The following is a 25975-nucleotide window of genomic DNA, read 5'->3' on the forward strand; positions in this document are numbered from 1 at the left end:
AGAAAGAGAAAGAGAAAGAGAAAAAGAAGGGAGAGACGGAGGGGAAGAGAAACAGTTGGCTACTCCTCATGTGTGCCCTGACCAGGGATCGAACCCAGAATGCTCACACACGCCAAGACAACACTCTATCCACCGAGTCAATCAGTCAAAGATAATTTTCTAATTTTAGTTTCTAATTTTTCAGCAAAAATCAAGAACAAAATGCTCTCTTTTTATATATTTTAAATTAAAATTATACATTTTGGATCAAATCACAGTAGAAGGTTTTTTATAACTTGGCTATGAAAAATTTCATGCCCTCTTGAAATATACATGCTTTGGATAATAAACATTTCTTATAGTGGCTATTTGAACAAAATTACATGAAAATAGGAACATATTATTCTACCAACTAATTCATGTTTTGTTTATTTCAGCTATCGACAGCAAAAAGATGAGGAATCTTCTCAACAGTCGTAAGTTCCAAAACTCACAATTAATTGTCACTTTCATAGCAAAGATTATGAAAAGCCATAAAAATCTTAGTGAAATTTACCAAAGTTTCTTTTTTCTTATTGAGGTCAAGTTTCCTTCCACCACTATTTATCTCCCTATAGTCTCCCTTCCTAACCCCCTTTTCCTCTGGTAACCATACACAATCTGTGCAATGTTGATGCTCAATAAATTATCTACCTATCTCTTTATTCATCTACATATGCTTTATCTAGAAAGGCAGAAGTTGATTTTTGGATTGGATGCTTTAAAATATTATTAAATATTTCTTCTGAACCTCAATAATATCAGTAGGACCCTTACAGATAACCTCAGAGACTGTGTGCTAGGAATGGGTTACAAAGTAGTGGCTGCAATGTCTAATCATCAGCACCCAATGCAAGTCAGGATATATATACTTTTTTCCTCCTTCTTTTCATGGAAACAAGCTAATGTATATTTCTGTGATAGGCTGTGGAATAAGGATGACATCTTCAAACATGCCAATACCAGCATATTCTTCCAAAGAAAGGATTGTCCAAGGAAGGGAAACATCGATGGAAGGGGAGTGGCCATGGCAGGCGAGCCTCCAGCTCAAAGGGGCGGGCCACCAGTGCGGAGCCAGCCTCATCAGTAACACGTGGCTGCTCACAGCAGCTCACTGCTTCCGCAAGTAAGTTCACCAGGGCTGTCAGGAGTCTTCTTTCTGTAGTAATCAGTTGCCATTAATTGATTTGGTGCTTGGGAAGAGTCTAATCTCACTAGAGTATGCTCTGCTCCATTATGGATGGACCCTCCTCTGTTCCTTATGTGCATTATGCTTGCTCTATGCCCTAACAATGTTCATTTCCTCTCCCTGCTCTGAATATCTATTATATTTGGTTTATATCCTTCTTATAGTTCTCACCATGTATCTTCCCATATTATCAGGACATTAGTGTTATCTTCCCTACTATATAATAAATTTCTTTAGTGTGAAGACTGATTATTATACATGCAACAAGCTTAAACTTTTCCATATATGTGAGGAGAAAATGCAGCCACCTCTCTGCTTTTTTTTTCAATTATGTTAATCCCTTTGTCCTCCTACAATCCCACAATCAACATTCACTGTCATTTTATAAATAAAAAAAAATCAAAAGTTCTTTTAGCAAGAGAGACAGATAGACAAGGACAGACAGAAGAGAGATGAGAAGCATTAACTCATAGCTGTGGTACCTTAGTTATACATTGATTGCATTCTCATCTGTGTCTTGATGGGGGAGGGGTTCCAGCCAAACCAGTGACCCCTCACTCAAGCCAGTGACCTTGGGCTCAAGCCAGCCACCATCCTGTCTCTCCCCTCACACTATAAAAGACTGGTCATATGGGACTTGAAAGGAACAATTAGCTTGAGCTTTCACAGTTGTAGCTCTTAAAGCTCAACTATATCTGTCATGTACACAAATATTCACAGGCACCCTATTGCCCCGTGATCAGGGACACATCTTCTCTTCTCTCTGCAGTTCACTATCAGAGTACAGAAAGTTTTTCCTTTTAAACTCTCAAAAGATAAAAGCTCTGAATGAAGTCCTGGCCATTGGGACTTGACACATCCTTTCAAGAAAACTACTTTTGCTGAGTTTAGGATTCTCTGACCATCCTTCTAATGCTAACATACAAATGGGTCAAATGTACTTACACCTTTATTTATGGGGTAGACGTATAGTGAGAATGACCTACTGAGTTTAAGATGATTGTCACCCTCCCACGAGAGAAAAGAGACTCATTATTTATATTTACAGAATAACTAGCATCATGCTTTAGGTTACTTTGAGTTTCACTAAATTTTTTTTTTTTTTAATTTTTCTGAAGCTGGAAACAGGGAGAGACAGTCAGACAGACTCCCGCATGCGCCCGACTGGGATCCACCCGGCACGCCCACCAGGGGTGATGCTCTGCCCACCAGGGGGCGATGCTCTGCCCATCCTGGGCATCGCCATGTTGCGACCAGAGCCACTCTAGCGCCTGAGGCACAGGCCACAGAGCCATCCCCAGCGCCCGGGCCATCTTTGCTCCAATGGAGCCTTGGCTGCAGGAGGGGAAGAGAGAGACAGAGAGGAAAGCACGGCGGAGGGGTGGAGAAGCAAATGGGCGCTTCTCCTGTGTGCCCTGTCCAGGAATCGAACCCCGGGTTCTCCGCACGCTAGGCAGACGCTCTACCGCTGAGCCAACCGGCCAGGGCCAGAGTTTCACTAAATTTTTAAGGCTTTCTGATCTTTTGTTCACGTGGTGCTCCAATTTTTACATTTGTTTTTGGGAGTATCATTGATTTTTGTTCATAACTGATCCCTGTTTATATAAATGGAAAGTAAATCCAGATGCCAATTTATTAATATTAAGTGAAAAATCCTCTCTCCTCTCTCTCTCTCTCCCTCTCTCTCTCCTCTCTAAAAATGAATAAATAAAATAAAAATAAAAACAAACTTTAAAAAAAAAAGCCTGACCTGTGGTGGCACAGTGGATAAAGCTTCGACCTGGAAATGCTGAGGTTGCCGGTTTGAAACCCTGGGCTTGCCTGGTCAAGGCACATATGGGAGTTGATGCTTCCAGCTCCTCCCCTCTTCTCTCTCTCCTCTCTCTCTCACCCTCTCTCTCTCCTCTCTAAAAATAAATAAATAAAATAAAAATAAACTTTTAAAAAAATATTAAATGAAAAATCTAAGCTATAGCGATTGAGATACATGCTTCGGGAGCTCCAGTGTAGTCTCTGTGTGCTCAAAGACCCAAATGGGAAGTGACCATTGAGTTTGGTAAAATAGAGATAACCTTGATAAGAAAAATTGTGGTGATATGATGGGGATTTGGCTAAACTAAAGAGAGAATAGAAGAAGGTTTGGATGCAGTGAGCTTAGATGCCACTTTCAAAGAATTTTTAAATAAAGGAGAACCGAGAAATTTAACAGGTGACAAGGGTTGTGGACTCACAGGAAAGATTCCTTAAAATATGAATGATGGCAGATTTTATGCCAATAATAATAATATAAATGAGTTGGGAAATATAATGATCTGGAAAGGGTACAGTATGGGGCAATAAAAATTTCATGTTCTTGCACAATGACATATACTGTTGTGAAGGAAAAATACAGGGTACTTTGAAGACACCATTACAGTTATTCAAAGAGTTCTTAAATTTTTATGTTTTTTTTTCATACAGTTACAGTGTATTTTAAAAAATCATGTTGAAGATAAATGTTAGCATCTTTATGTCCATAAAAAAAAATCTCAGTTTTTGTGAAATAGTGTAGGTGGGAGAAAACATTTTGACAAGATAACATGAGACCTGGGCCCTCACTCTCTAACACTAAGCAGCTGGATCTGTCCCTCACCTGGGCAAGCCATTCAGTTCCTGAGTTTCAGTGTCCTTACCCTCAAGCATGTTGAGTGGGGCTTGTTACATGAGGCTTCCTTTCTGGCTGACAATGCCCTAAGATTTCATCTTTGAATGAAAAATTTCTTTAAAGTATAAGTAAGTAAAATAGCTGAGAGAGGAGCCCCCTGCATCTCCCAGTCCCCACCCTGGTCTCTGCCTGCTCATCCCTGCCTAGTACTTTGAAAACCACTGACCTTTCAGGTTTTCATTATACTGCAACACCTATGATTCACCAACACAGTAATCCTGCATGCACAAGGAAATCCCCTTTTTGAATTCTGTACTGCGTGGTTTCCATCACATAATTTTCCTCTACATAAAGAATTTCAAGTTTCTATATTTTTTCAATCATTTTTGATGGGGATAATTGGGAAAATAGGGATCTGGGCTTTGGGGGAGAATAGAAAGACAAGGAGATGGTAGTACTATATAGCAGTTGCTTGTGATTTCCCTTTGTGGGAGAGAAAAGCATCTGTTGTGAAGGGAGAGCCTCAAAAACAAAAGGAGGGACTGACTGGGCCAGATCAAAGGGAAATTAGAGCCCTAACAGCATGACACTGAGTCAGGGCTGCTGTGTGCTTAAATATCCAGACAGGGGTTGGGCATAGATGTTAATCCTGTATATACACAACCCTGTATACACACAAGAGTTTGTATACACAAGAAACCAATCACACTGCCTCAAGGATAACAGTAAGACTGAGTAAACAACAGCTGACAATTGAGTCATAAAATAAGAATAGACGAGTCTCTGATACAGAGGAAAAATGTATAATATCCAAATAAATCAAAATTAATACCCATACATTTCATTGAAATTATAGAAGACAGAAGATCTAATAAGTTTCTAATGAACAAGGAATTAAAAGATTGAAAATTAATTGTATAGTATTCATTACTATTGTATAGTATCCATTACTATTGGAAATTTATTCTATAGTATCCATTACTATTGTTAACCCAAATAAAGCATGAAAATTCCACTTAGTTGCTGTGCTGTTTTTAATTTTAGAGGATGTAAAATATTTTAAGGGCTTTCATATTCTCACTTCTACCATCAGCTTATTTAAGCTTTTTTTTTTTTTCAGTAAAGTCATCGATTGCAAATTTTCTCACCATCAGGACTCTTCGGGTGCATAAATCCAAGAGTTGGAGAGAAATAGAGTCTCCATCTTAAAATATAAAGTTAAGCTTCATAAATTTTACCTTTTAATGTTTTGCAGAAATAAAGACCCAAGTCAATGGATTGCTACTTTTGGTACAACTATAACGCCGCCCATAGTGCAACGAAATGTGGGGAAAATTATCGTTCATGAAAATTACCGTAGAGAAACCAATGAAAATGACATTGCTGTGGCTCAGCTCACAACTCGAGTTGAGTTTTCAAATATAGTCCAGAGAGTTTGCCTCGCAGATTCATCTTTAAAGTTGCCACCTAAAACAAGTGTGTTTGTCACAGGGTTTGGATCCATTGTAGATGATGGTGAGTAAATTAACATAACAAGTGTGTCTTAAACCTTGACAAGCTAGCTAAAAGAATCCTTCTTTAGATTTTTTGTAAAAATAATATTGATGCTTTTAATATATATGGCCCCAAGACAAGGGCAGGAGGTGTGTTAGAAAGTAAAGGATCAGGTCCCTAGCCTTGAGGAGTTCACCATTAATTGAAGCAGTGGTGAGAAAAAGGAGAGGCCAATATAGAAGAAAAGAACAGACTGTTTTATAAGAAGGGACAAAATACTATAGGAGTACATAGGGGAAAATGATTCCAAATTGTACATTTTCCATATGTAAACATTCCTAGTTAACATATACTTCAAACCACAATCTTCTTTTTCTTCTTCTTCCTCTTCTCCTCCTCCTCCTCCTTCTCTTTCTTCTTCTTTTTTGTCCAAATTCTTTCTCATGTTAATGAAGATTTATGGTCATCTTAAACATGAAAGTGCTTTGTGAATTTTCATTTTAGTTAGTTAATAGCATCTGTATTTATTTTTCTGTGTCCTACTTCCTAGGGGACTTGAAAGACACCAATTCTAAAATTTTATAAACTGAAGGCCAGAACTTAAGATCTCTAGGTACTAGTTCTTTACACTTTAGAAAGAGAGATTTTAATTATTGTAAGGTGGGAAATAAGAAATGTTTAAGGTTCTTTTAAGGATAATCCTTAAGAAACTGAAAGACAAATATTAATATACCTTAATCTGGTTTTTATTTATTTATTTTTGACAGAACTTGGTGATATGTAAAATCTCCCAAGTGCTCCATGCACCTCCAACTTAACTTTCTGAGAGGTTGCTATAGGTCTTCAGTCTTCCCTCCCCTTCCCAGTAGCTCAGGGCTACTCACTGACAGCTTGAATCAAGAGCCCTGAGCTACTCCCTTTCTCTTTCTGTACTCAGTTGTACAGTATTCTCTCCTTCTAACTCCAGGCCCTGCTATGCTGGCATTCAATTTCTATCATATACTGGACATTTCTTCTGTTTCTCATACTTCAGGATTCCCCTAAATAACACACTACAGTATAGAATAGGGAAAATAGCTCTGTACAGCTCATATCCTGGTCTCCACTTAAAAAGCTTTGGGGAAATGCCTTAATTTCTTTATACAGAAAAATATGCCAGTTGGACAAGATCAGTGTAATGGATCCTCTTCTCATGGAAAAAAAATAACGTGTAGAGAGATATAATATATTGCATGTAGTAGTAAGGATTCCAATAGTGTTTGAACATTCACTGATATGATATAATATTGGGTTGTATATGTTTAAGGTTCCCCAAATGTAGACATTTATGAAAGAGAAAATAAAATTAGGCAACAATTAGAGTAATAAAATAATATTGTGCTTTCACTCTTAGGAATATATGATTTATGTGTCTTCCATGTGTTAGATACAATTGTATTTAAAGAACATGTTTTTTGTTTGCCTGGTTGTTTGTTTGGGTAATAGGACCGACACAAAATAAACTTCGGCAAGCCCGAGTAGAAACCATAAGCAGTGATGTGTGTAATAGAAAGGATGTGTATGATGGCCTGATAACTAAAGGAATGTTATGTGCTGGATTCATGGAAGGAAAAATAGATGCATGTAAGGTAAGTCCAAAGTCAAGGTCAAAACATTACAAGGAAACTTTCTATTAGCTATTTCTAAGTTTGGCATATATTTCACTTGGGAGGAAAAAAAAGAGAAATCTATTTCACCAAGGACTCAGTTTACTTAATGATCATAATAACAGAAATTATTATATTGAATGCTTACTGTGTGCCAAGCAAAGTACTGGGCACTTTTTATACATGATTTTATTTATTATGAGATTGAAACAGTACTATAATTATATTACTAATTTGTAAATTAAAGCCTGTTTCTTCAATTACTCTTATGGTCTATTGTTATTTACTTAAACAAACTTGAAAACAAGAAGACAGAAACCTTCCCTCTAAGGACCACTTTATTCAACTCTGTCATTATCTCTCATACATTCATCCACCACCTCTGAGTTTCTCTCCTTCCTCTCATTCTGTAAGGGCTTTGACCTCTGAAACAGGTTTTTCACTCCACCCAATCCCTGCAGCATTCATACCGATGCATCTAATGTCTGGGTTCTTAGTTCCTAGATCCACCTTCCCATGATCTTCACCCTTTTTCAGCCACCAATCCTTAGGCCACATCTTGACCCCTGCCACCCCAAACTGCTCCAACTCCATAAACATGAATTCCCCAAATCTTCCTATTTAACATCTCTCCCAAATCCTTCCTGCCTGCCTGCTTTTTATCTACCCCTGCTTCCTCAGCCACATCCCTGTGTTACAACCCAACCTACCAACCCTCATGCCCAAGCACAACCTACACATGTATTCTTTGTGTCCCTTCTCTGTTTTATCTTTATCTTTAGCTCTTATCACCATCCAATATAATTTTTTATTTCTTTTTTCCCCAAATCTACCATTCTCTGAATTCTTCCAACTTTTTCCACATTCCTCAACTTCTATTTTTATTTTCTACCTCTTTATTCTCAATTGATGATTTTGTTTTCTAGTTTTCAAAGAAAATGAGTAGTCATAAGAAAGGACTTTCCCGTCTTCCCAGCACCAGGCCTGCAGACTTGCCTTCGTCTGGACTCAATTTACACACACCTTCAGTTTAGGTCACAACAAAGAAGCAGCTTCTTTTCTCTCTCTTTCTTTCTTTCTCTCTCCCTTTCTTCCTTCCTTCCTTCCTTCCTTCCTTCCTTCCTTCCTTCCTTCCTTCCTTCCTTCCTTCCTTCCTCCCTCCCTCCCTCCCTCCCTCCCTCCCTCCCTTCCTTCCTCCTCTCTCTCTCTCTCTTTCTCTCTCTCTCTTTCTTTCTTTTTTTTTTTGTAACAGAGACAGAAAGAGAGAGACAAAGAGAAGGACAGATAGGGACAGAGACAGGAAAGGAGAGAGATGAGAAGCATCAATTCTTCATTGCGGCACCTTAGTTGTTCATTTATTGCTTTCTCATATATACCTTGACCAGGAGGCTACAGCAGAACAAGTGACCCCTTCCTCAAGCCAGCGACCTTGGGTTCAAGCTGGTGAGCTGTGCTCAACCCAGATAAGACTGGACTCAAGCCGGTGATCTCGGTGTTTCAAACTTGGGTCCTCTGCTTCCCAGTCTGACACTCTATCCACTGTACCACTGTCTGTTCAGGCAGAAGCTGGGTTGTTTTTTTTTTTTATCTAAGGCTGATCATTTCTCCTCTGGACATGTTCTTTTTTTTGTTGGCATTTTGGGAAAGTTTTCACTAGCAATTTTGCCCTCTCACCCTTTTTATAGTCACATTTCTTTTGTAGTTAGATCTTTCTTCACCAGATCTCTCAAGTTAAGAAAGAACCAAAATCCAACTCTTCCTTGCCCCATAATGCCTCCAGCTAGCACCCTGTCATCTCTTTACCATCAAATATTCGGGGAAATGTCTATACTTATTGTCTTAATCTTCTCCCTACTGCCACTACTTTCTCAAACCATTTCTATGTGGTTTCTGTTTTATCACTTTATGAAAAATAACTCTTCCTTAAGTTTTCAGTAAAGCACCAACGATCTCCAACAAATGATTTTTTAACTCTAACCAGCATTTAACAGTGCTTACCACCCCCTCTTTTCTGAAATACTGTCTCCCCTTGGCATTTAATGATTTTTCACCCAATATGTATCTCTGTTCCTTTGCTGCCTCCTTTTCAGGATCATTCTCTTAATCCCAGATATTAAATTTTGGTCTATCCTATACTCGTTCCTCTTTTTACTTTATGCTTTCTTCCTAGAGGATCTATTTCTCTTCCATAGCTTCAATAATTATCTTTTTGCAGAAGGTTCACAAATATAAACTATTAGGCCCCTGACCTCATGTTTGTTCTTCAGACTTACGTATTCCCTCAACCTCCTCTTTCATTTCCAGACTTACAAGTATATTCTACTCTACTTGGATATTTCAAAGGCATCTCATTCAAAATGTTGCTCCTGATTCTACTCTTATTCTTCTTTCCACCTGATCTTTTTCTTATGTTCTGTATCTCTTTGAATCCCTTTTATTCTGTTAAGCAAGCCAGAAGGCCAGAAGGCATTCTAACTTTGCTTATCTGCACGCAATACTAACCTCATATTAAATATTTAGTATACATATTTATAAACCATACATAAAGTATCTAATCAAACTAGAAAGAAAGAAATCAAGAAAACCAAGGATGCTGAACCAGAAATAATGTAACCACTCAATATTAATGTTAGTTTTTCTAGAAAACAATGCACTTTAAAGTTTAACACAAAATTTTAACTCAGTTGAGAGATACATTAAATGTATAATATATCTCTGGTTTGGCTGCATGTTCTTTGTACCAGTTTTATTTTTATTTTTCCTGTTGAAGAGAGGTGATTGCAATGATCTTCCTACTGAATTGTATTAGAGTTAACAATTTTAAATGCATTTTTGTTTTTTTTTCCCTAGGGTGATTCTGGTGGACCTCTGGTTTATGATAGTCATGATATCTGGTACCTTGTTGGTATAGTAAGTTGGGGACAATCATGTGCTCTTCCCAAAAAACCTGGGGTCTATACAAGAGTGACTCAATATCGAAACTGGATTGCCTCAAAGACTGGTATTTAGTGTGAACTGCCTGTGAATTATATCCGTGACACCAGAGCAAAAACTCCTGCATATTGGACATTATTTATATTCATGTGGTTTGGATTAGTGCTTTTGCTGGAGGTCAAGAAGTCCTCAGGCTCACGCCAATTCACTATTTTGAAGTGGACTTTGTGACAAAACTGTTTTTCTACCTTGAGGGAAGAAGACACAGCAAATGACTTGTAGTACTGACTCCTCATTCACAAGTGAAACTGTTAGTCTTACTTATTAATAAGATGAATATTTATAAATGGTTTGCCTCAATGGAAGATGAGGACCATCATTTTCCACAGGATCTGAAGAGCTGCCAGGGCTGCCAACATCTTACCTCATATAATATCTGGAGCACCTAGGATTCTTCTAGCAAAAAAGTCAAACAACAGTCTTTCTTGAGAAGTCAGGGTTTCCATATTCTAGCACTGAAAATTGGATACTCAATGACTAGAATGAAGAAACATGGATTTGCAATACAATTTGAACTCTAACCTAGGTTCCTAAGTAATAATAGAGAGCATTGTCATTAACCACAAAATTGCCATTTAAAAGATGTTTAAATGTATATGAACTGCTGATAACATTGTTTTAAACACAAATGCACTAGCTTTAGGATTCATATTGTATTGTTAATAAGCATTTTGGATTCATTCTATAACAGCATCATCAATTGGTGTTAGGTGGGGGGGGTGGGGGAGGATTGCTGGGAACATTTTTCCATGGGTACAAGGAAAATAAAAAGAACTGATGTGAGTCAGGCTAGCAGAGGTGGTTTCAAATTACTACTAAAGGACAAAGTCTAAATTGTTGAGAGAATTAACTACCCAATTATTCATTTAGAAATATCTTCATGAATATATGGTAACAGATGCTTTTGTAAGTCTTTAGCTACCCGACAGGCCACATGTCCATCAGACTGTCAGGTTGGGAGAGCTGGTCTGAATAAAGCACTTAGAAGAGTGCCTGGTACATATCATGTACTATAAAAATGTTTACTATAATGGAAAGTAATACTTCTGTGAGTTTTAAGATAAATTAACTTAATTTGTCAAGTCAGCAAATGACAGTTCAAAATCTAATGGTGGAAAGCACAGGGTTTGGAATCAGGCTGCCTGAGCTTGAACATTGCTTGTGCCTTACATGAGTGTTTGTCACTGCTCAGGTTTCTTCACATCGCTGTGCATTGACTCCTTCATCTTCACAGTGGGAATAAAAGTGGCGCCTACTCATATGACTGTTATGAGATGGAAACACACTAAACGGAGTAAAGGAAGCACTTGGAACAGTGTCTGCACACAGTAGGCCAGGGGTCCCCAAACTTTTTACACAGGGGGCCAGTTCACTGTCCCTCAGACCATTGGAGGGCCGGACTATAAAAAAAACTATGAACAAATCCCTATGCACACTGCACATATCTTATTTTAAAGTAAAAAAACAAAACGGGAACAAATACAATATTTAAAATAAATAACAAGTAAGTTTAAATCAACAAACTGACCAGTATTTCAGTGGGAACTATGCTCCTCTCACTGACCACCAATGAAAGAGGTACCCCTTCCTGAAGTGCGGTGGGCCGAATAAATGGCCTCAAGGAGCCGCATGCGGCCGTAGTTTGGGGACCCCTGCTGAGTAGGCTAATAATGTGTACTACTACTAGTAACTATTCCTAGTGTGCTTTGGACTCAATAAAACAATACTCTTTTAAAAAACTGTACCTCATTTCTTTAAAGTCATCTAATCAATTTCAGAATACTTTAAACTACATTGTAAAAAAATTAGGTGACATTAGATTTTCAAAATCATTTTTTATGTCCCATTAATATATTTTGAACTATCTTTACAAGCAGACATAGCTCAAAATATAGGCTGCATGGCTGGCCATCTGGCCTCAGGGTTGTGACAACAGAGATGCAGCTGTGTTCATTTTCAGGTCTCAGTGCTAGACCTCAAGTGTTAGATTTGTTGCTCTGATTTATCAGGGAAAAATTTAGTCTCTCTGTTTCTTTAAGGACTGAAATTTTTGTTAATTTATGTATATGTGTTTATATGTAACATATGTAAACAAGATAAACATAACTAAAAAAATTTTCTAGTTATTTATATCTTAATACTAAGATATCATAAACAGAAAAGGATTTTCCATGCATACTTTCCTTTTAAAAAGAAAATGACACCAAATTTCTCAATGGATGACTGCTAATAATTAAATATCAACCAAAAAAATGAAAACTTAAATCTTTACTTTTCTTTCTATATGAAGAAAAACATCCAAAGCTTCTTGGAGAATATTTAGTACATTCAAGATGTGTTTTAATGACAATAGACCTCTTTAATATCAAAACTAAACACAAACTTTGGTAGAAACAGGAAAACAAATCTATCTACAAAAAATTTTTTCTACTATGTAAGTTCTATTACAAGGGTTATGTGCTTTTGTTTAACTATATTTATATTTCAGAAGACTGTGATAACTTTTGCACATGTGTTTGTAAAATTATATATACTGATTTAAATAATTCTATACTTAATTCAATTTAATTCAATGACATTTTAACACAAATGAGAGGAGTAAATCCAAAAGGCCATAAATAAATTTAAGTAATGAAAAAGTAGTTTTTTAAAACAGTATTTATATGTATTATTTCCAGGTCGATTATGTCTGACCTATTGAATGGTGTTATAGGAATCATGCAATAATATCTTTCCTCAAGTTTTCCATCTACCAAATGGGACATTAAGCTATTAACCTCATGGCATTATGAGGCCTTTTTTTTGAGGTAATAAAATTGAAAAATCAAAGATTGGTCAAAACTTGCTCAAAAAAGTGCAAAGTATATTATTGTAAACTTATATCAGTACAGATGCTGCTGCTAATGCATTAAGATTGTAAAGAATTTTTTACAGTGTTAGCATTTTTATTTATCAATACTCTTGCTTTGTGAAATTTGCAAATATATAGTGATTAGAAACAAAACAAAACAAAAAATCTGGGCTTTGCCTCTTATGCTGTGAATGCTCTAATAATATTCAAGTCTTTTTATATTAAAAAAAGAACAAAACTTTTGATTTGTCTGACTCGTTGTTTGAAAAGACAGGTCAGCTCTTTTAGGCTGACAGTAAACACTACAGCACATAATCCCTGTGAGATTTGGATAGAATTTTGGGTGCCATGAGAAAGAACTAAAGAGTTAGTTTTTAATACTAGGACAAGATTGAACCAAAATTTTTGCAAATTCTTAACATATTCTCTCAGTGAAATGTTCATGATTCAACAACAGTAAGAACAAAAATATGTTAATAGGAATCTATCTCTTTCAACTGAATAAAGTTGTTGCTTTGTTAGTATATTTATTTGACAGGGTGGGGGAATGTGTGGGAGTCATTCCTTCATGCAATCATGGAAATGGAAAATAAACTTGTAACAAAGTATTGAAACTAAAACTACAATTAGAGTTGTTAGAGTCTGGAAGGACCTAAGAGCTTATCTACAACAAGCTCCTTTTTTGACTGCTGTGAAATCAAAGCCAAGAGAATTTTTCCAAGATGTACAGTAGGTGATAGCCAGTGAAAAAGCAAAACCCAGAAGGCCCTTGCCTCTAAGCTAGCTATCTCTCCATCACTCCAATCCAAGTTATTCAGGGTCACTAGCCAGGAACACTGCAGCTCTAGAAGTCACTGGGATTAAATGATTGTTACTAAACTAAGTTTTCTCCTTGCAAAAGTGTGAGGTAAATTGAATTCATATGGTGTTTAGCAAAGCATATCAATGGAGAAAATCAGTTTTACAATAAAGACAGACACTATATCTAATTAGCCCTAAGGAAATGAAGGATAATTTTAATGTAGGCAAAGTTGCAGAGCTAGTAAATTGGCAAGTCAGAATACTCCAAGTTTATCCCCAGAATTCCTACCTTACTCATTCCCTTTCACCCTCCACACTAAGCTTTATAATTAAGTAATTTAAAGCCTTGATGTGGTATAAATTAAATCTACAACATATTTTAAAATAAGGAGCAGCAAAACATTTTGTAACCTCCTAAAAATCAAATGTTTGACTTCCTTTTTGCTATTTTAATGGCTTATTAGATAATCTGTTTTAAAATCAAATAAAACTACAGGAAGCCCATAAAAAAGCAGCAAACTACAAAGTTTTTATTAAGTTGCTTCTGTAAATGCTTACAATGAGACTTCTTTTACAGAATTTAATATTGTCCTTGCCTAAAACTTTTAGCTATGACTAATAAGAAATGAGAGAAATGTAATCACATCACACAAAATTTAAAATTTTTTTATGATTTTAATTTATTGTGTTTACATAGATTCAAGTGACCCATGGAATATATCTCCCCCTACCCCCATAAGCCCCTTACCCCCCCTTTGCCCCCTCTCCCCAATGCCTTCCCCCCTTCCCTCCAGGATTGGCTGTCCTGTTCTCTATAATGCTGTGTTATGTGTATATAATTTCATTAATCTCTTTCCCTTCTCTGATCTCATCTTCTCTTCCACTTTCCCTCTGACCACTTTCCTCTGGTCCCTTTGATCTCACCTCTGCCTCTGTTCCATTCCTCAGTTCACATTGTTCATTGGATTCCTCAAATGAGTGAGGTTATATCATATTTTTCTTTCTCTGCCTGGCTTATTTCACTTAGCATGATAGTTTCCAGGTCTATCCATGTTGTCACAAAAGGTAAAATTTCCTTTTTCCTCATGGCCGCGTAGTATTCCATTGTATATATGTACCACTGCCTTTTAATCCACTCATCTACTGAAGGACACGGGCTATTTCCAGATCTTGGCTATTGTAAACAATGCTGCAATAAACATGGAGATACATTTCTTCTTTTGAATCAGTGATTTGGCATTCTTAGGATGTATTCCTAAAAGTGAGGTAGCTGGGTGAAAGGGCAGTTCCATTTTTAATTTTTTGAGGAATCTCCATACTGTTTTCCACAGTAGCTGCACCAGTCTGCATTTCCACCAGCAGTGCAGGACGGTTCCCTTTTCTCCACACCCTCTCCAGCACTTATTATGTGTTGTTTTGTTAATGAATGCCATTCTGACTGGTGTAAGGTGGTATCTCATTGTGGTTTTAATTTGCATTTCTCTGATGATTAATGATGTTGAACATTTTTTAATATGCCTATTGGCCATCTGTATGTCCTCTTTGGAGAAGTGATTGTTCATTTCTTTTGCCCATCTTTTGATTGGATTGTTTACCACCTATATGGACAATTGATATTTGACAAAGGAGGTAAGAGCATATAATGGAATAAAGACAGTCTCTTTAACAAATGGTGTTGGAAAAATTGGACAGGTACTTGCAAAAAAATGAAACTGGATCACCAACTTACACCATTCATAAAAGTAAACTCAAAATGGATAAAAGATTTAAATGTAAGTCATGAAACCATAAACATTTTGGAAGAAAACATAGGTAGTAAACTCTCTGATATCTCTTGTAGCAATATTTTTGCTGATTTATCTCCACGGGCAAGTGAAATAAAGGACAAGATGAACAAATGGGACTATATGAAACTAAAATGCTTTTACACAGCAAAAAACACCATTAACAAAATAAAAAGACAACCCACACAATGGAAGAATATATTTACCAATATGTATAATAAGGAGATAATAACCAAACTTTATAAAGAACTTGTAAAACTCAACATCACACAATTTAAAAGAGAAATAGTCCTTCGCTCTAAACTGCTCTCAACCTGTCAAGTGCAAAATTATCTACCTTATAATGTTGGGAGAATTTCCTTTTGAATAATAAAGATCTAAAGTCAGAGAATGTTTTAAACCTGTTTGTAAAGTGCAAGGTTTATTATTATAGCCGGATGTCAGTTCAGCTGATGCTGCACATGCACTAAAATTGCCATTAGGTCTTCAGAGCATTGGTATTTTCATTTATCAGTGCTGTTGCTTTGTGCATTTTGAAAATTCTACTGTTTGTTGAAATTATATTTAGCATTTTCTTGAAATAAATGATATTTAATATAGCTCATATGGTTAATACTAATTTATTAAAAAAAATACCAGGCAAATCAAATAAGTTTTTGTTCATTTAATAGCTTTAAGAATGGATATTATTCAAATTCATTTTATTTAAAGCATACTTTATTATAGTATCTGAGAGAACTCTGTGATCATCCACTGGGAACATTTTTCGAGCTATTCTGTAGCTGACAGTGGAAAATCTCAAAAGCAGTCCAAAGTTAGCATTTAAAGTATATTTTACAGATTCAGCTTCATAATATTTTAATTTATATTCTGAATTATTAAAGGTTTTTTAACTTAAGTCACAAAGCTATGCAAGTGTATGTTAACTAGATATCATGAATTTCCTGTTGAAATTTTATTTTTATACATTTTGTTACCTAGTCTGATTCTGTTTCCCAGCTCTTCCTTTAAAACAGGGGTCCCCAAACTACGGCCCGCGGGCTGCATGCGGCCCCCTGAGGCCATTTATCCGGCCCCCGCTGCACTTCTGGAAGGGGCATCTCTTTCATTGGTGGTCAGTGAGAGGAGCATAGTTCCCATTGAAATACTGGTCAGTTTGATGATTTAAATTTACTTGTTCTTTATTTTAAATATTGTATTTGTTCCTGTTTTGTTTTTTTACTTTAAAATAAGATATGTACAGTGTGCATAGGGATTTGTTCATAGTTTTTTTTATAGTCCGGCCCTCCAATGGTCTGAGGGACAGTGAACTGGCCCCCTGTGTAAAAAGTTTGGGGACCCTTGCTTTAAAAGGTAGTCTTGTAGATAAGGAGATTATCTGGCTAGGTTTTCTTTCTCTCCACTTCTAAATCTAGGTATGCCCTCTAAAAAATGTTCAAATGCTACCTTTTAAATATTTCCAGGAAGATAAATTTCATAAATGCATAAGATTGCCTTCCTAATAGTTTTAATAACTGCCTTTTGTCTACTCAAAACAATAACCTTTTGTTCAACCTCAAACTTGCATCTTCCTTTTTAGAACTAGATACTAATTACAAAATTGGGGGGATAATTTTTAAAATCCACCAGTGTTTTCCCTATAAGTATCATTCTTTAGGGAATGTAGATTAGAGGGTTGAATGAACAGGCTGAGGTGCACAACGAACCAAAGGAGAAAATAAAAGTGAAAAGGAGAAACAAAGAGAATCTAAAAGTAAAATGAAGCCATTGGAAGGACAAATAATAAACCACAGCTACCTGACAAAAGTTTCAGAAAAAAATAGTTGAACCACAGAATAAAAATTTTTATTTTTAATTATTTTTATTTTTAAATTATTTTTATTTATTCATTTTAGAGAACAGAGACAGAGAGAGAGAAGAGGGGAGGAGCAGGAAGCATCAAATTTCATATGTGCCTTGACAGGGCAAGTTCAGGGTTTTGAACCAGTGAACTCAGCATTCCAGGTCAATGTTTGATTCACTGCGCCACCACAGGTCAGGCCAAAAAAAAAATTTTTTTTTAAAGGAAATATATGATTGATTTATCCCCATTATAAAAAAAACTACAGGGGAGGATGATGTCAGAGTAATGGCACGGTAGGAAGCGATACCGATAAATCTCCCCCAAAACTCAACAAGATCTTCAACCAGAAACAGAAGAACCTATCCTTGGAGCCTCCAGATGTTTTGTAATACACCCAAAGGTATGGTCGAGCGAAAAATTGGCTAAATATATAATCAAACCCCGAAGGAAATAGGGAGTAAGAAATGCTCCACTTTCCTCACTAACCTAAACAGGGTGGCTTTCACTGGGAACTGAGAATATAGAAACTGAGGCGGGCAAAGGGGAGGGGGTGAATAGATCCAGGCCGTGGCACAAACGGCCAAACCAGGCTGTGGCACAGAGATCCAGGCCGAGGAAAAACTGTTCCTGTGGCAACCCGGGCAATACAAGCTAACACTCGCGCCAAACCCAGACAAAGAAAGACAAGCAGGGCAGCCATTTTCCCCGATCTCCTGGTTGGCGTGCACAGATAGTGGGCAAGAGATTCCTTCCAAAGCCCCGAGAGTGTGCGCCCGTGTTACCCCACAGAAAGTCAGAGTCAGAGGCCTTTGTGTGGGCCGAAAGTGGAATCTCCAGGCTGCCCCAGCACCCTGGGAAAACCGCGCACGGAGAGGGAGCGAGAACTAATTCCAACACTGGAACTTTTCTGTACGGGAAGGGGATTCACTCATAGGGTGAGGTGACTGGCCTGACATCCTGGTCGGTGCACACAGAGAGTGAGCGAGAGATTCCTCCCAGCACCTCAGGAGTGGGCACCCGTGTTACCCCACAGAGGGGCAGAGTCAGAGGCCTCTGTGTGGGCTGAAAGCAGAATCTCCGGGCCGTCCCAGCGCCCTGGGAAAGCTGCGCACAGGGATGGAGCGAGAGCCAATTCCAACAGCAGAACTTTTCCATACGGGTGGGGGTTTCACTCAGGTGAGACTGCTGGCCTGATATCCTGGTCTGCACGCGCAGATAGTGAGCGAGAGATTCCTCCGAGTGCCTCGGCAGTGCCCGCCCATGTTATCCCACAGAGGGGCAGAGTCAGGGGCCTTTGTGTGGGCCAAAAAGCGGAATCTTGGGCCGCCCCAGCCCCTTGAAAAAGCCGCGCCCGGGGACGGAGTGAGAGCCAATTTCAGCACTGGAACTTTTCCGTGCAGGTGGGGGTTTCACTCAGAGTGTGAGACTGCTGGCTTTATATCCTGATCTGCACGCACAGATAGTGGGCGAGAGATTCCTCCAAGTGCCTCGGCAGTGAGCGCCCATATTATCCCACAGAGTGGCAGAGCCAGAGGTCTTTGAGTGGGCGGAAGCCCTGCCTGATTATGCTAGCAGCTCTGACTAAGCCTTACCCAGAGCCCTGTGCTGAGTGGGAATAGAGTGGGGAGTTGCCAGCTCTTTGAGCCTCTTACTATCCAGGCAGAGGCACCAGCAACTCCATAGCTGGATTATCAGGCTACTAATTGAGGAAGGAAAGACTAGGAGAAAGGCTCCAGGAACACGGACTCTCTCACTGTTGGAGCCTATAAATGCTAATGAGCCTCGACTGCCAACGAGACTGAAGCACAATACACGACATCGCCATAGAGACTCATTTGTTGTCATCAGTCTGTTTAGGTTTTCTGATTCTTCCATTCTGATTCCAGAATGATTTTTAGAATATTATATATTTCAAGAAATTTGTCCATTTTATCTAAGTTGTCTCAATTTTTGGCATACAGTTCTTCCTAGTATTTTCTTACATTCCTTTGTATTTCTGTTGTGTCAGTTGTTATTTCTCCACACTCATTTCTAATTTTATTTATTTGAATACTCTCTTTTTTTCTTGGTGAGTCTGGTTAAAGCAGGGGTCGGGAAACTTTTTGGCTGAGAGAGCCATGAATACCACATCTTTTAAAATGTAATTTCATGAGAGCCATACAATGACCCATGTACATTACACATTATCCAATAAAAATTTGGTATTGTCCTGGAGGACACCTGTGATTGGCTCCACCACTCACAACCATGAATATGAGCGGTAGGAAATGAATGAATTGTAATACATAAGAATGTTTTATATTTTTAACATTATATTTTTATTAAAGATTTGTCTGCGAGCCAAATGCAGCCATCAAAAGAGCCACTTCTGGCTCATGAGCCATAGGTTCCCGACCCCTGGATTAAAGGTTCATCGATCTTGTTTACTCTTTCAAAGAACCAGCTCTTTGTTTCATTGATTCTCTGTATTGTTTCTTTAGCCTCTATGTCATTTATTTTTGCTCTGATCTTTATTATTTCCTTCCTTCTACTACCTCTGGGCTTTACTTGCTGTTCTTTTTCTAGTTTTTTTTAGATGCAGCGTTAGGTTGTTTGAGCTTTTTCTAGCTTTTTAAGGTATGTCTGTAGTGCTATGAACTTCTCTCTCAGCACTGCTTTTGCAGTGTCCCATAAATTTTGAGTTGATGTATGCTCATTATCATTTGTTTCTAGGATTTTTAAAATTTCTTCTTTGATCTCATTGTTAACCCATTCATTATTTAATATCATGCTATTTAGTTTTCATGTGTTTGAGTATTTTTCAGTTTTTCTGTTATGGTTCATTTCTAGTTTCATGCCATTCTGATCAGAGAAAATGCTTGATATGATTTCAATCTTTTTAAATTTGTTGAGAATGCTCTTGTGCCCTAACATGTGGTCTATCCTAGAGAATGTTCCATGAGCACTTGAAAAGAATGTATATTCTGCTGCTTTAGAGTAAAAAGTTCTGAAGATATCTATTAAATCAAGTTGATCTAGTGTGTTTTTTAAGTCTGCTGTTTCTTTGTTAATTTTCTTTCTGAAGGATCTATCTAGTAATGTTGGTGGGGTATAGAAATCCCCTACTATTATAGTATTGCTGTTGATCATGCTCTTTATAACCATAAAAGTATGCTTTATATATTTAGGTGCTCCCATATTAGGTGTATAGATATGTATAAGGATTAAATCTTCCTGTGGATTACTCCCTTTATTATTATGTAGTGGCCTTCTTAATCTCTTACTATAGCCTTTGTTTTAAAGTCCATTTTGTCTGATATAACTATTGCTACCCCAGCCTTTTTTTCATTTTCATTTGCATGAAATGTTTTTTTTCAATCCTTTTCCCTTCAGTCTATGTGTATCTTTTGTTTTGAGATGTGTCTTTTGTAGACAGCATATGTATAGGTCCTGTTTTCTTATCCATGAAGCTACCCTAAGACTTTTGATTAAGTCATTTAATCCATTAACATTTAAGGTTATTATTGATATGTAGTTGTTCATTGCCATTTTATTTTTTAAAGCTATCTTCCTCTTTTACTATATTCTTTCCACCCTTTGTTCTGTTTACAACAGGCCCCTTAACATTTCTTGCAGCATTGGTTTGGTTGTACTAAATTTCTTGAAGGTTTTTTTTTTGTTGTTGTTGTTTTTGTCTCAGAAGCTTTTTATTTCTCCTTCAATTTTAAACAATAGCCTTGCTGGATAAAGTAGTCTTGGTTGTAGGCTCTTGTTCTGCATTACTTTGAAGATTTCTTGCCATTTCCTTCTGGCCTTAAGTGTTTCTGTTGAGAAGTCAGATGTTATTGTATAGGGGCTCTTTTGTAGGTGATAGTCTTTTTTTCTCTAGCAGCTTTTAATATTTTCTCTTTATATCTTAGCTTTGGTATTTTAATTATGATGTGTCTTTTTTTATAATAATTTTATTTTTTTAATGGGGTGACATCAATAAATCAGGTTACATATATTCAAAGATAACAAGTCCAGGTTATCTTGTCATTCAATTATGTTGCATACCCATCACCCAAAGCCAGATTGTCCTCTGTCACCTTCTATCTTGTTTTCTTTGTGCCCCTCCCCCTCCCCCTTTCCCTCTCCCATTCCCCCTCCTTCCCCCCCATAACCACCACACTCTTATCAATGTCTCTTAGTTTCACTTTTATGTCCCACCTACATATGGAATAATGCAGTTCCTGTTTTTTTCTGATTTACTTATTTCGCTTCGTATCATGTTATCAAGATCCCACCATTTTGCTGTAAATGTTCCGATGTCATCATTTCTTATGGCTGAGTAGTATTCCATAGTGTATATGTGCCACATCTTCTTTATCCAGTCAATTTATGATGTGTCTTAGTGTGGATTTCTTTGGGTTTCTCTTTAATGGAATTCTCTGTGCTTCTTAAACTTGTGAGACTTTTTCCTGCATCAATTTAGGAAAGTTTTCAGCTATGATTTGATTGAACAAGGTTTCTACCTCTTGTTCTTTCTCTTTTTCTTCAGGAACACCTATGATGTGGATGTTATTTCTCTTCATGTTGTCTCAGAGCTCTCTTAGAATTTCCTCAGAATTTTTGAGTCTCTTTTCTTTTTTCTTCTCTGCTTCCATGCCTTCATTTTTCTTGTCCTCTAACTCGCTGATTTGATCCTCAGCTTCATCCATCCTGCTTTTAATTCCTTCTATTGTGGTCTTCATTTGTGATATTGTATTTGTCATTCCTGACTGATTCTTTTTTATTATTTCAATATCCTTTTTTATATTTGCTATCTCTTTATTTAGGTGCCTGTTATGTTCATCTATTGCTGTTCTAAGATCTTTGAGCATCCTAACAATCATTATTTTAAACTCTGCATCTAGTAATTTGTTTATATCTGACTCTTTCAACCCCTTTTCTAGGTATTTCTTTTAATTCATTTGGGTTGCATTTCTCTGTCTTCCCATTATGTCTGTGTATAAGAAGGATGTGGCCCCAGGAGTCCAATGGATGTGGCCCCTGTGTTCCCTAGGTGTGGTCTGTCTGCAGGCCCACCACACCCTCTGCCGCTGCCTAGGGAGTTCGGGTATGGGAGTTGTCATTGCTGGCCCACTGTGGCAGTCACTGCAGTTTCTGCCTCTCCTCCATGGGAGGGACTATGTTCATGTGCCAGGATTACAAGCCCTGTCCAGCCTCGGCCTTCACTCTGCCCCCTAGGGTGGGGCTGCGCACCTATACTCAGCCACAGGTTTCCACCTGTTCTCTGGTTTTTGCCCCACCATGAGAGTGGGGCTGCGTGCTGCACTGGGGCCACAAGCCTTGGCACTGCCAGTGCAGGTGGGGCCATGCTCCTATGCTCTGCCATAGGTCTCCGCCCGTTCTCAGCTTTCACCCTGCCCCTGCAGGTGGGGCAATGCTCGCGTGCCGGGAAGCAGGCCCTGGCTCCCAGGCAGGTCTGTGCATTCCATTCAGCTCTGGCTCTCTGTGGGTTCTCAGGCTTTTGCCTGGCTTTCATCTTGCCCCTTTGGGTGGGATTGCAGGCCAAACCGCTCTTGCTCAACTGGCCCGCAGCATCGTCGGACCGCTTTCATGCACTACTTCTGCCCCCACTGGGTGGGACTGAGCTCACACTGGACCTCAGTCATGGCCGGCCTGGCTTCCACCCCTGTCAACAAGTCCACACTTCTGCATCCTGCTGCCGCCCGCTTTCCGGTGAGCCCTTAGCAGTGTGGGTGGGCGTGCTGCAGCTCAGACCTTAGCATTCAATACTGTATTCCTGATGGCTTCCTCCTTCTAAGCAACTCTGCTCTGAGTGTCATGAGAGAGCTTTTTTGGCTGGTGTCCTGCTTCACTTTGCTGGTATTGCTGGTTCTAGGGGAAATGTTCACTTTAGATTTGGGGAGTGACTCAACCCAGGGGTTAAGGTGGCTGTCCCTCAAACTGTTTCTCCCTGTGCCTCCTAGAGGCTACTCTGGTCCTCTCCTCTCTCCCCATTCCCCAGAGTCTCGGATGAGTGGTTATTAAAGAGGTTTTCTGTGTGGTCCCTTTAAGAAGAATCCTGGGTCTGAGAAATCTCTCTTTCTCACAAACAGTATCCTGACTTGTTTTGCAGCTAAATACTGTCCATATGCCCTTTCTAGTCTCTGGGGCTGCTGCAGACTGGGGCTTTGGTCCTGTGGCCCAGGACCCTTCCCTCTCCCTTAAACTCATTTCCCACCACACCAGTACCTCCGGGCTTTCATTTACTCCCAGGAGCTGGGCAGCCCTCTCCATGTTTCCACTTTTCCTACTAGTCTCAGTGTGGCTTCTTCAGTGTTTCTTGGTTAAAGAGTCCTCTTACTTTAGTCCAAAGTTGGTTTTTCCAGATTATGGTTCTTAAAATAAAGTTGTAATCCACTTTGGTTCTTGGAGGTGGAAATTGGTACGTCTGCCTACTCCGTCATCTTGCCGCCTTCGGTATAATTGTCATTTTTAATGACTATCTTTAACTTGATACATCAAACAATTATAGTACATAGACTTTGACCAGAATACTAGTCTAGCTTGATATCATCTAAATTTTATACCCAGGTTATAAACAATAAAGAATGGCTCCTCCTCTGCTATGTTCCAAAAACCCTCTAGGACCTCATCCAATCAGACCCCCTGTGAACACCTATACTTTCTTCTACTTTGTTTCTTCTCCACAATGACTGTGGTTTCTTCTCCTTGTACTTCTCTTTGTCTTCCCTACCAGTTTAACATCTTTCTACTTCTCTCTTTCTCAGCTTGTTCCACTGAGTCTTCCTTGCTTCTTTTTCTTAAAAATACATTTAATTTCTTCACAGAATGCTCCCTCACTGTTTTACTAAAGTCTGGATATCCATATCTAAAACATTCCCTTATTGCAATTATCTCAAGTGATTGCTCTTTATCTCTGGTTCTAATATTGAGTCGGAATTCTTCCAACTCCCAACTAAAAGCTTCCAAATACTTATGTACTCTTCCAACAATTACTGCTGTAAAATATTATAAAAATAGATACTATTTTAGTGTATAGGCTCATGCCTCTAGCTATACCACACACTGCCCTTCCTAATTACTGCCAACTTCTTAATTGCTACCCTCATCTATTGAGATACTAGACACCTGCTCAACATAGCCTTTCTACCTAACTGCTGTGTTCATTGTGGTCGATTTTAACATCTAAGTGGATCAACAACACCTAGATTCAATTCTTTGAACTCATAATTTCAAATGACTTAAACTTCTATTCCACACCCAACATCACTAGTCTGGACTGTTTTCCTTCTATCATTTTGATATCTTCTTGTTCATTGTCCAGTACCTGTTCCAGATACCTCTAATTTATCTACCTCTTTTTGGAGAGATAGTTAATCTAGGGCCCAAAAATTTGATAGGAAAAAAATTTATTTTTATTTTTAAGCCCAATAACATAAGCTGTATTATTGATTTTATAATCACTAATCAAGAGAAATCATAGATATTTTCATCTGACTTAACAGTTATATATGTATCAAAATATATTTACACTTACTACAACTTTCTAATTATACTAGATTAATTTCCATATGATATTATTTAATGTTAATAGAGAAGCATACTTATTAATAAATCACAAATTTTAGAGATATTTTGATAATCATATTGCCATGTGTTGATTTCTGTATATTTTTATGCATTCTAATTTATGAATTTTAAAATGTTATAATGAGAAGAGGCTCATAGTCTTCACCAGATAGACAAGGATGGCCATGGTACACACACATACACACACACACACACAATTTGACCTATAAGGTAAAGACAAAGTATATTTTTTTTATTGTACAAAATTTTCAAAATTATCCTCTTCCTATTTCCATTTTAGTCTCCATCCTGGTTCTTCCCTTTTGCTATTCTTCATGTTAATTCTTAATGAATTACGTCTCATGGTCTAAACACACTATGATGCCTCATGAACAAATGAATCCCACTGTATAGAAGCTCTTCTCTCCTATCACTTCAGAAAGTTTGCTTTCTAAAACCTTTGTATCAACTGATCCTATCCCCATAGTATGTGAATGTTGAATTTGTATAAAAATTTATTAACATTATTAGACCTATAGTTTAAAGATAGAAAACAATATTTTTTTATTGATAAGTGAGAGGAGGACAGATAGAGACAGATTCCCACACATGCCCTGACTGGGATCCACCCTACAACCCCTATTTGGGGCTGATACTCTGCCTATCTGAGGTCATGCTCACAACCGAGCTATTTTTAGTACCTGAGATGGAGGCTTCACAGAGCCACCCTCAGCACCTGGGGCCAACATGCTCGAATCAATGGAGCCATGGCTACAGGACGAGAAAAAAGAGAGAAAGAGAGAGAAGGGAAAAGGAGAGGGGTGAAGAAGCAGATGGTTGCCTTTCCTGTGTATCCAACTAGGAATAGAACCCAAGCTATCCACACGCCAAGTCGACACTCTATCACTGAGCCAACCGACCAGGGACAATATTTTCTTTTAGTATTGTGGTAGGCAGAACTCTAAAATTCTAAGTTTCTGCATTTATGTCTCTGTAAATACAATGAGATATCATACCCATGATTATGTTACATTACATGGCAAAAGGAAATTTGTAGATGTGATTAAAGTTACTCACCAGCTGACTTTAAGTTAGTCAAAAAGGAGATTTTTTTTTCCAGGTGGGTCTAATCTAATTCTTTAAATGTAGAG

The 25975-nt window shown here is 38.0% G+C and overlaps 1 protein-coding gene across 1 annotated transcript in view; it reads left to right on the forward strand.

Moving 5' to 3' along the window:
• TMPRSS11F (transmembrane serine protease 11F) overlaps positions 1-12013 on the forward strand; it is a 75788-nt gene extending 63775 nt beyond the window's left edge. The window contains exons 6-10 of the mRNA XM_066279759.1: positions 417-455; positions 943-1144; positions 5107-5366; positions 6831-6973; positions 9842-12013. Of these exons, the coding sequence (XP_066135856.1) occupies positions 417-455; positions 943-1144; positions 5107-5366; positions 6831-6973; positions 9842-10000 (803 nt within the window). The 3' untranslated portion in view covers positions 10001-12013. The remainder of the gene's footprint in view (positions 1-416; positions 456-942; positions 1145-5106; positions 5367-6830; positions 6974-9841) is intronic.
• Positions 12014-25975: the final 13962 nt, after the last annotated feature.

This window comes from Saccopteryx bilineata, chromosome 5 (assembly GCF_036850765.1).
Source record: "Saccopteryx bilineata isolate mSacBil1 chromosome 5, mSacBil1_pri_phased_curated, whole genome shotgun sequence".
NCBI classification, from domain to species: Eukaryota; Metazoa; Chordata; class Mammalia; order Chiroptera; family Emballonuridae; genus Saccopteryx; species Saccopteryx bilineata.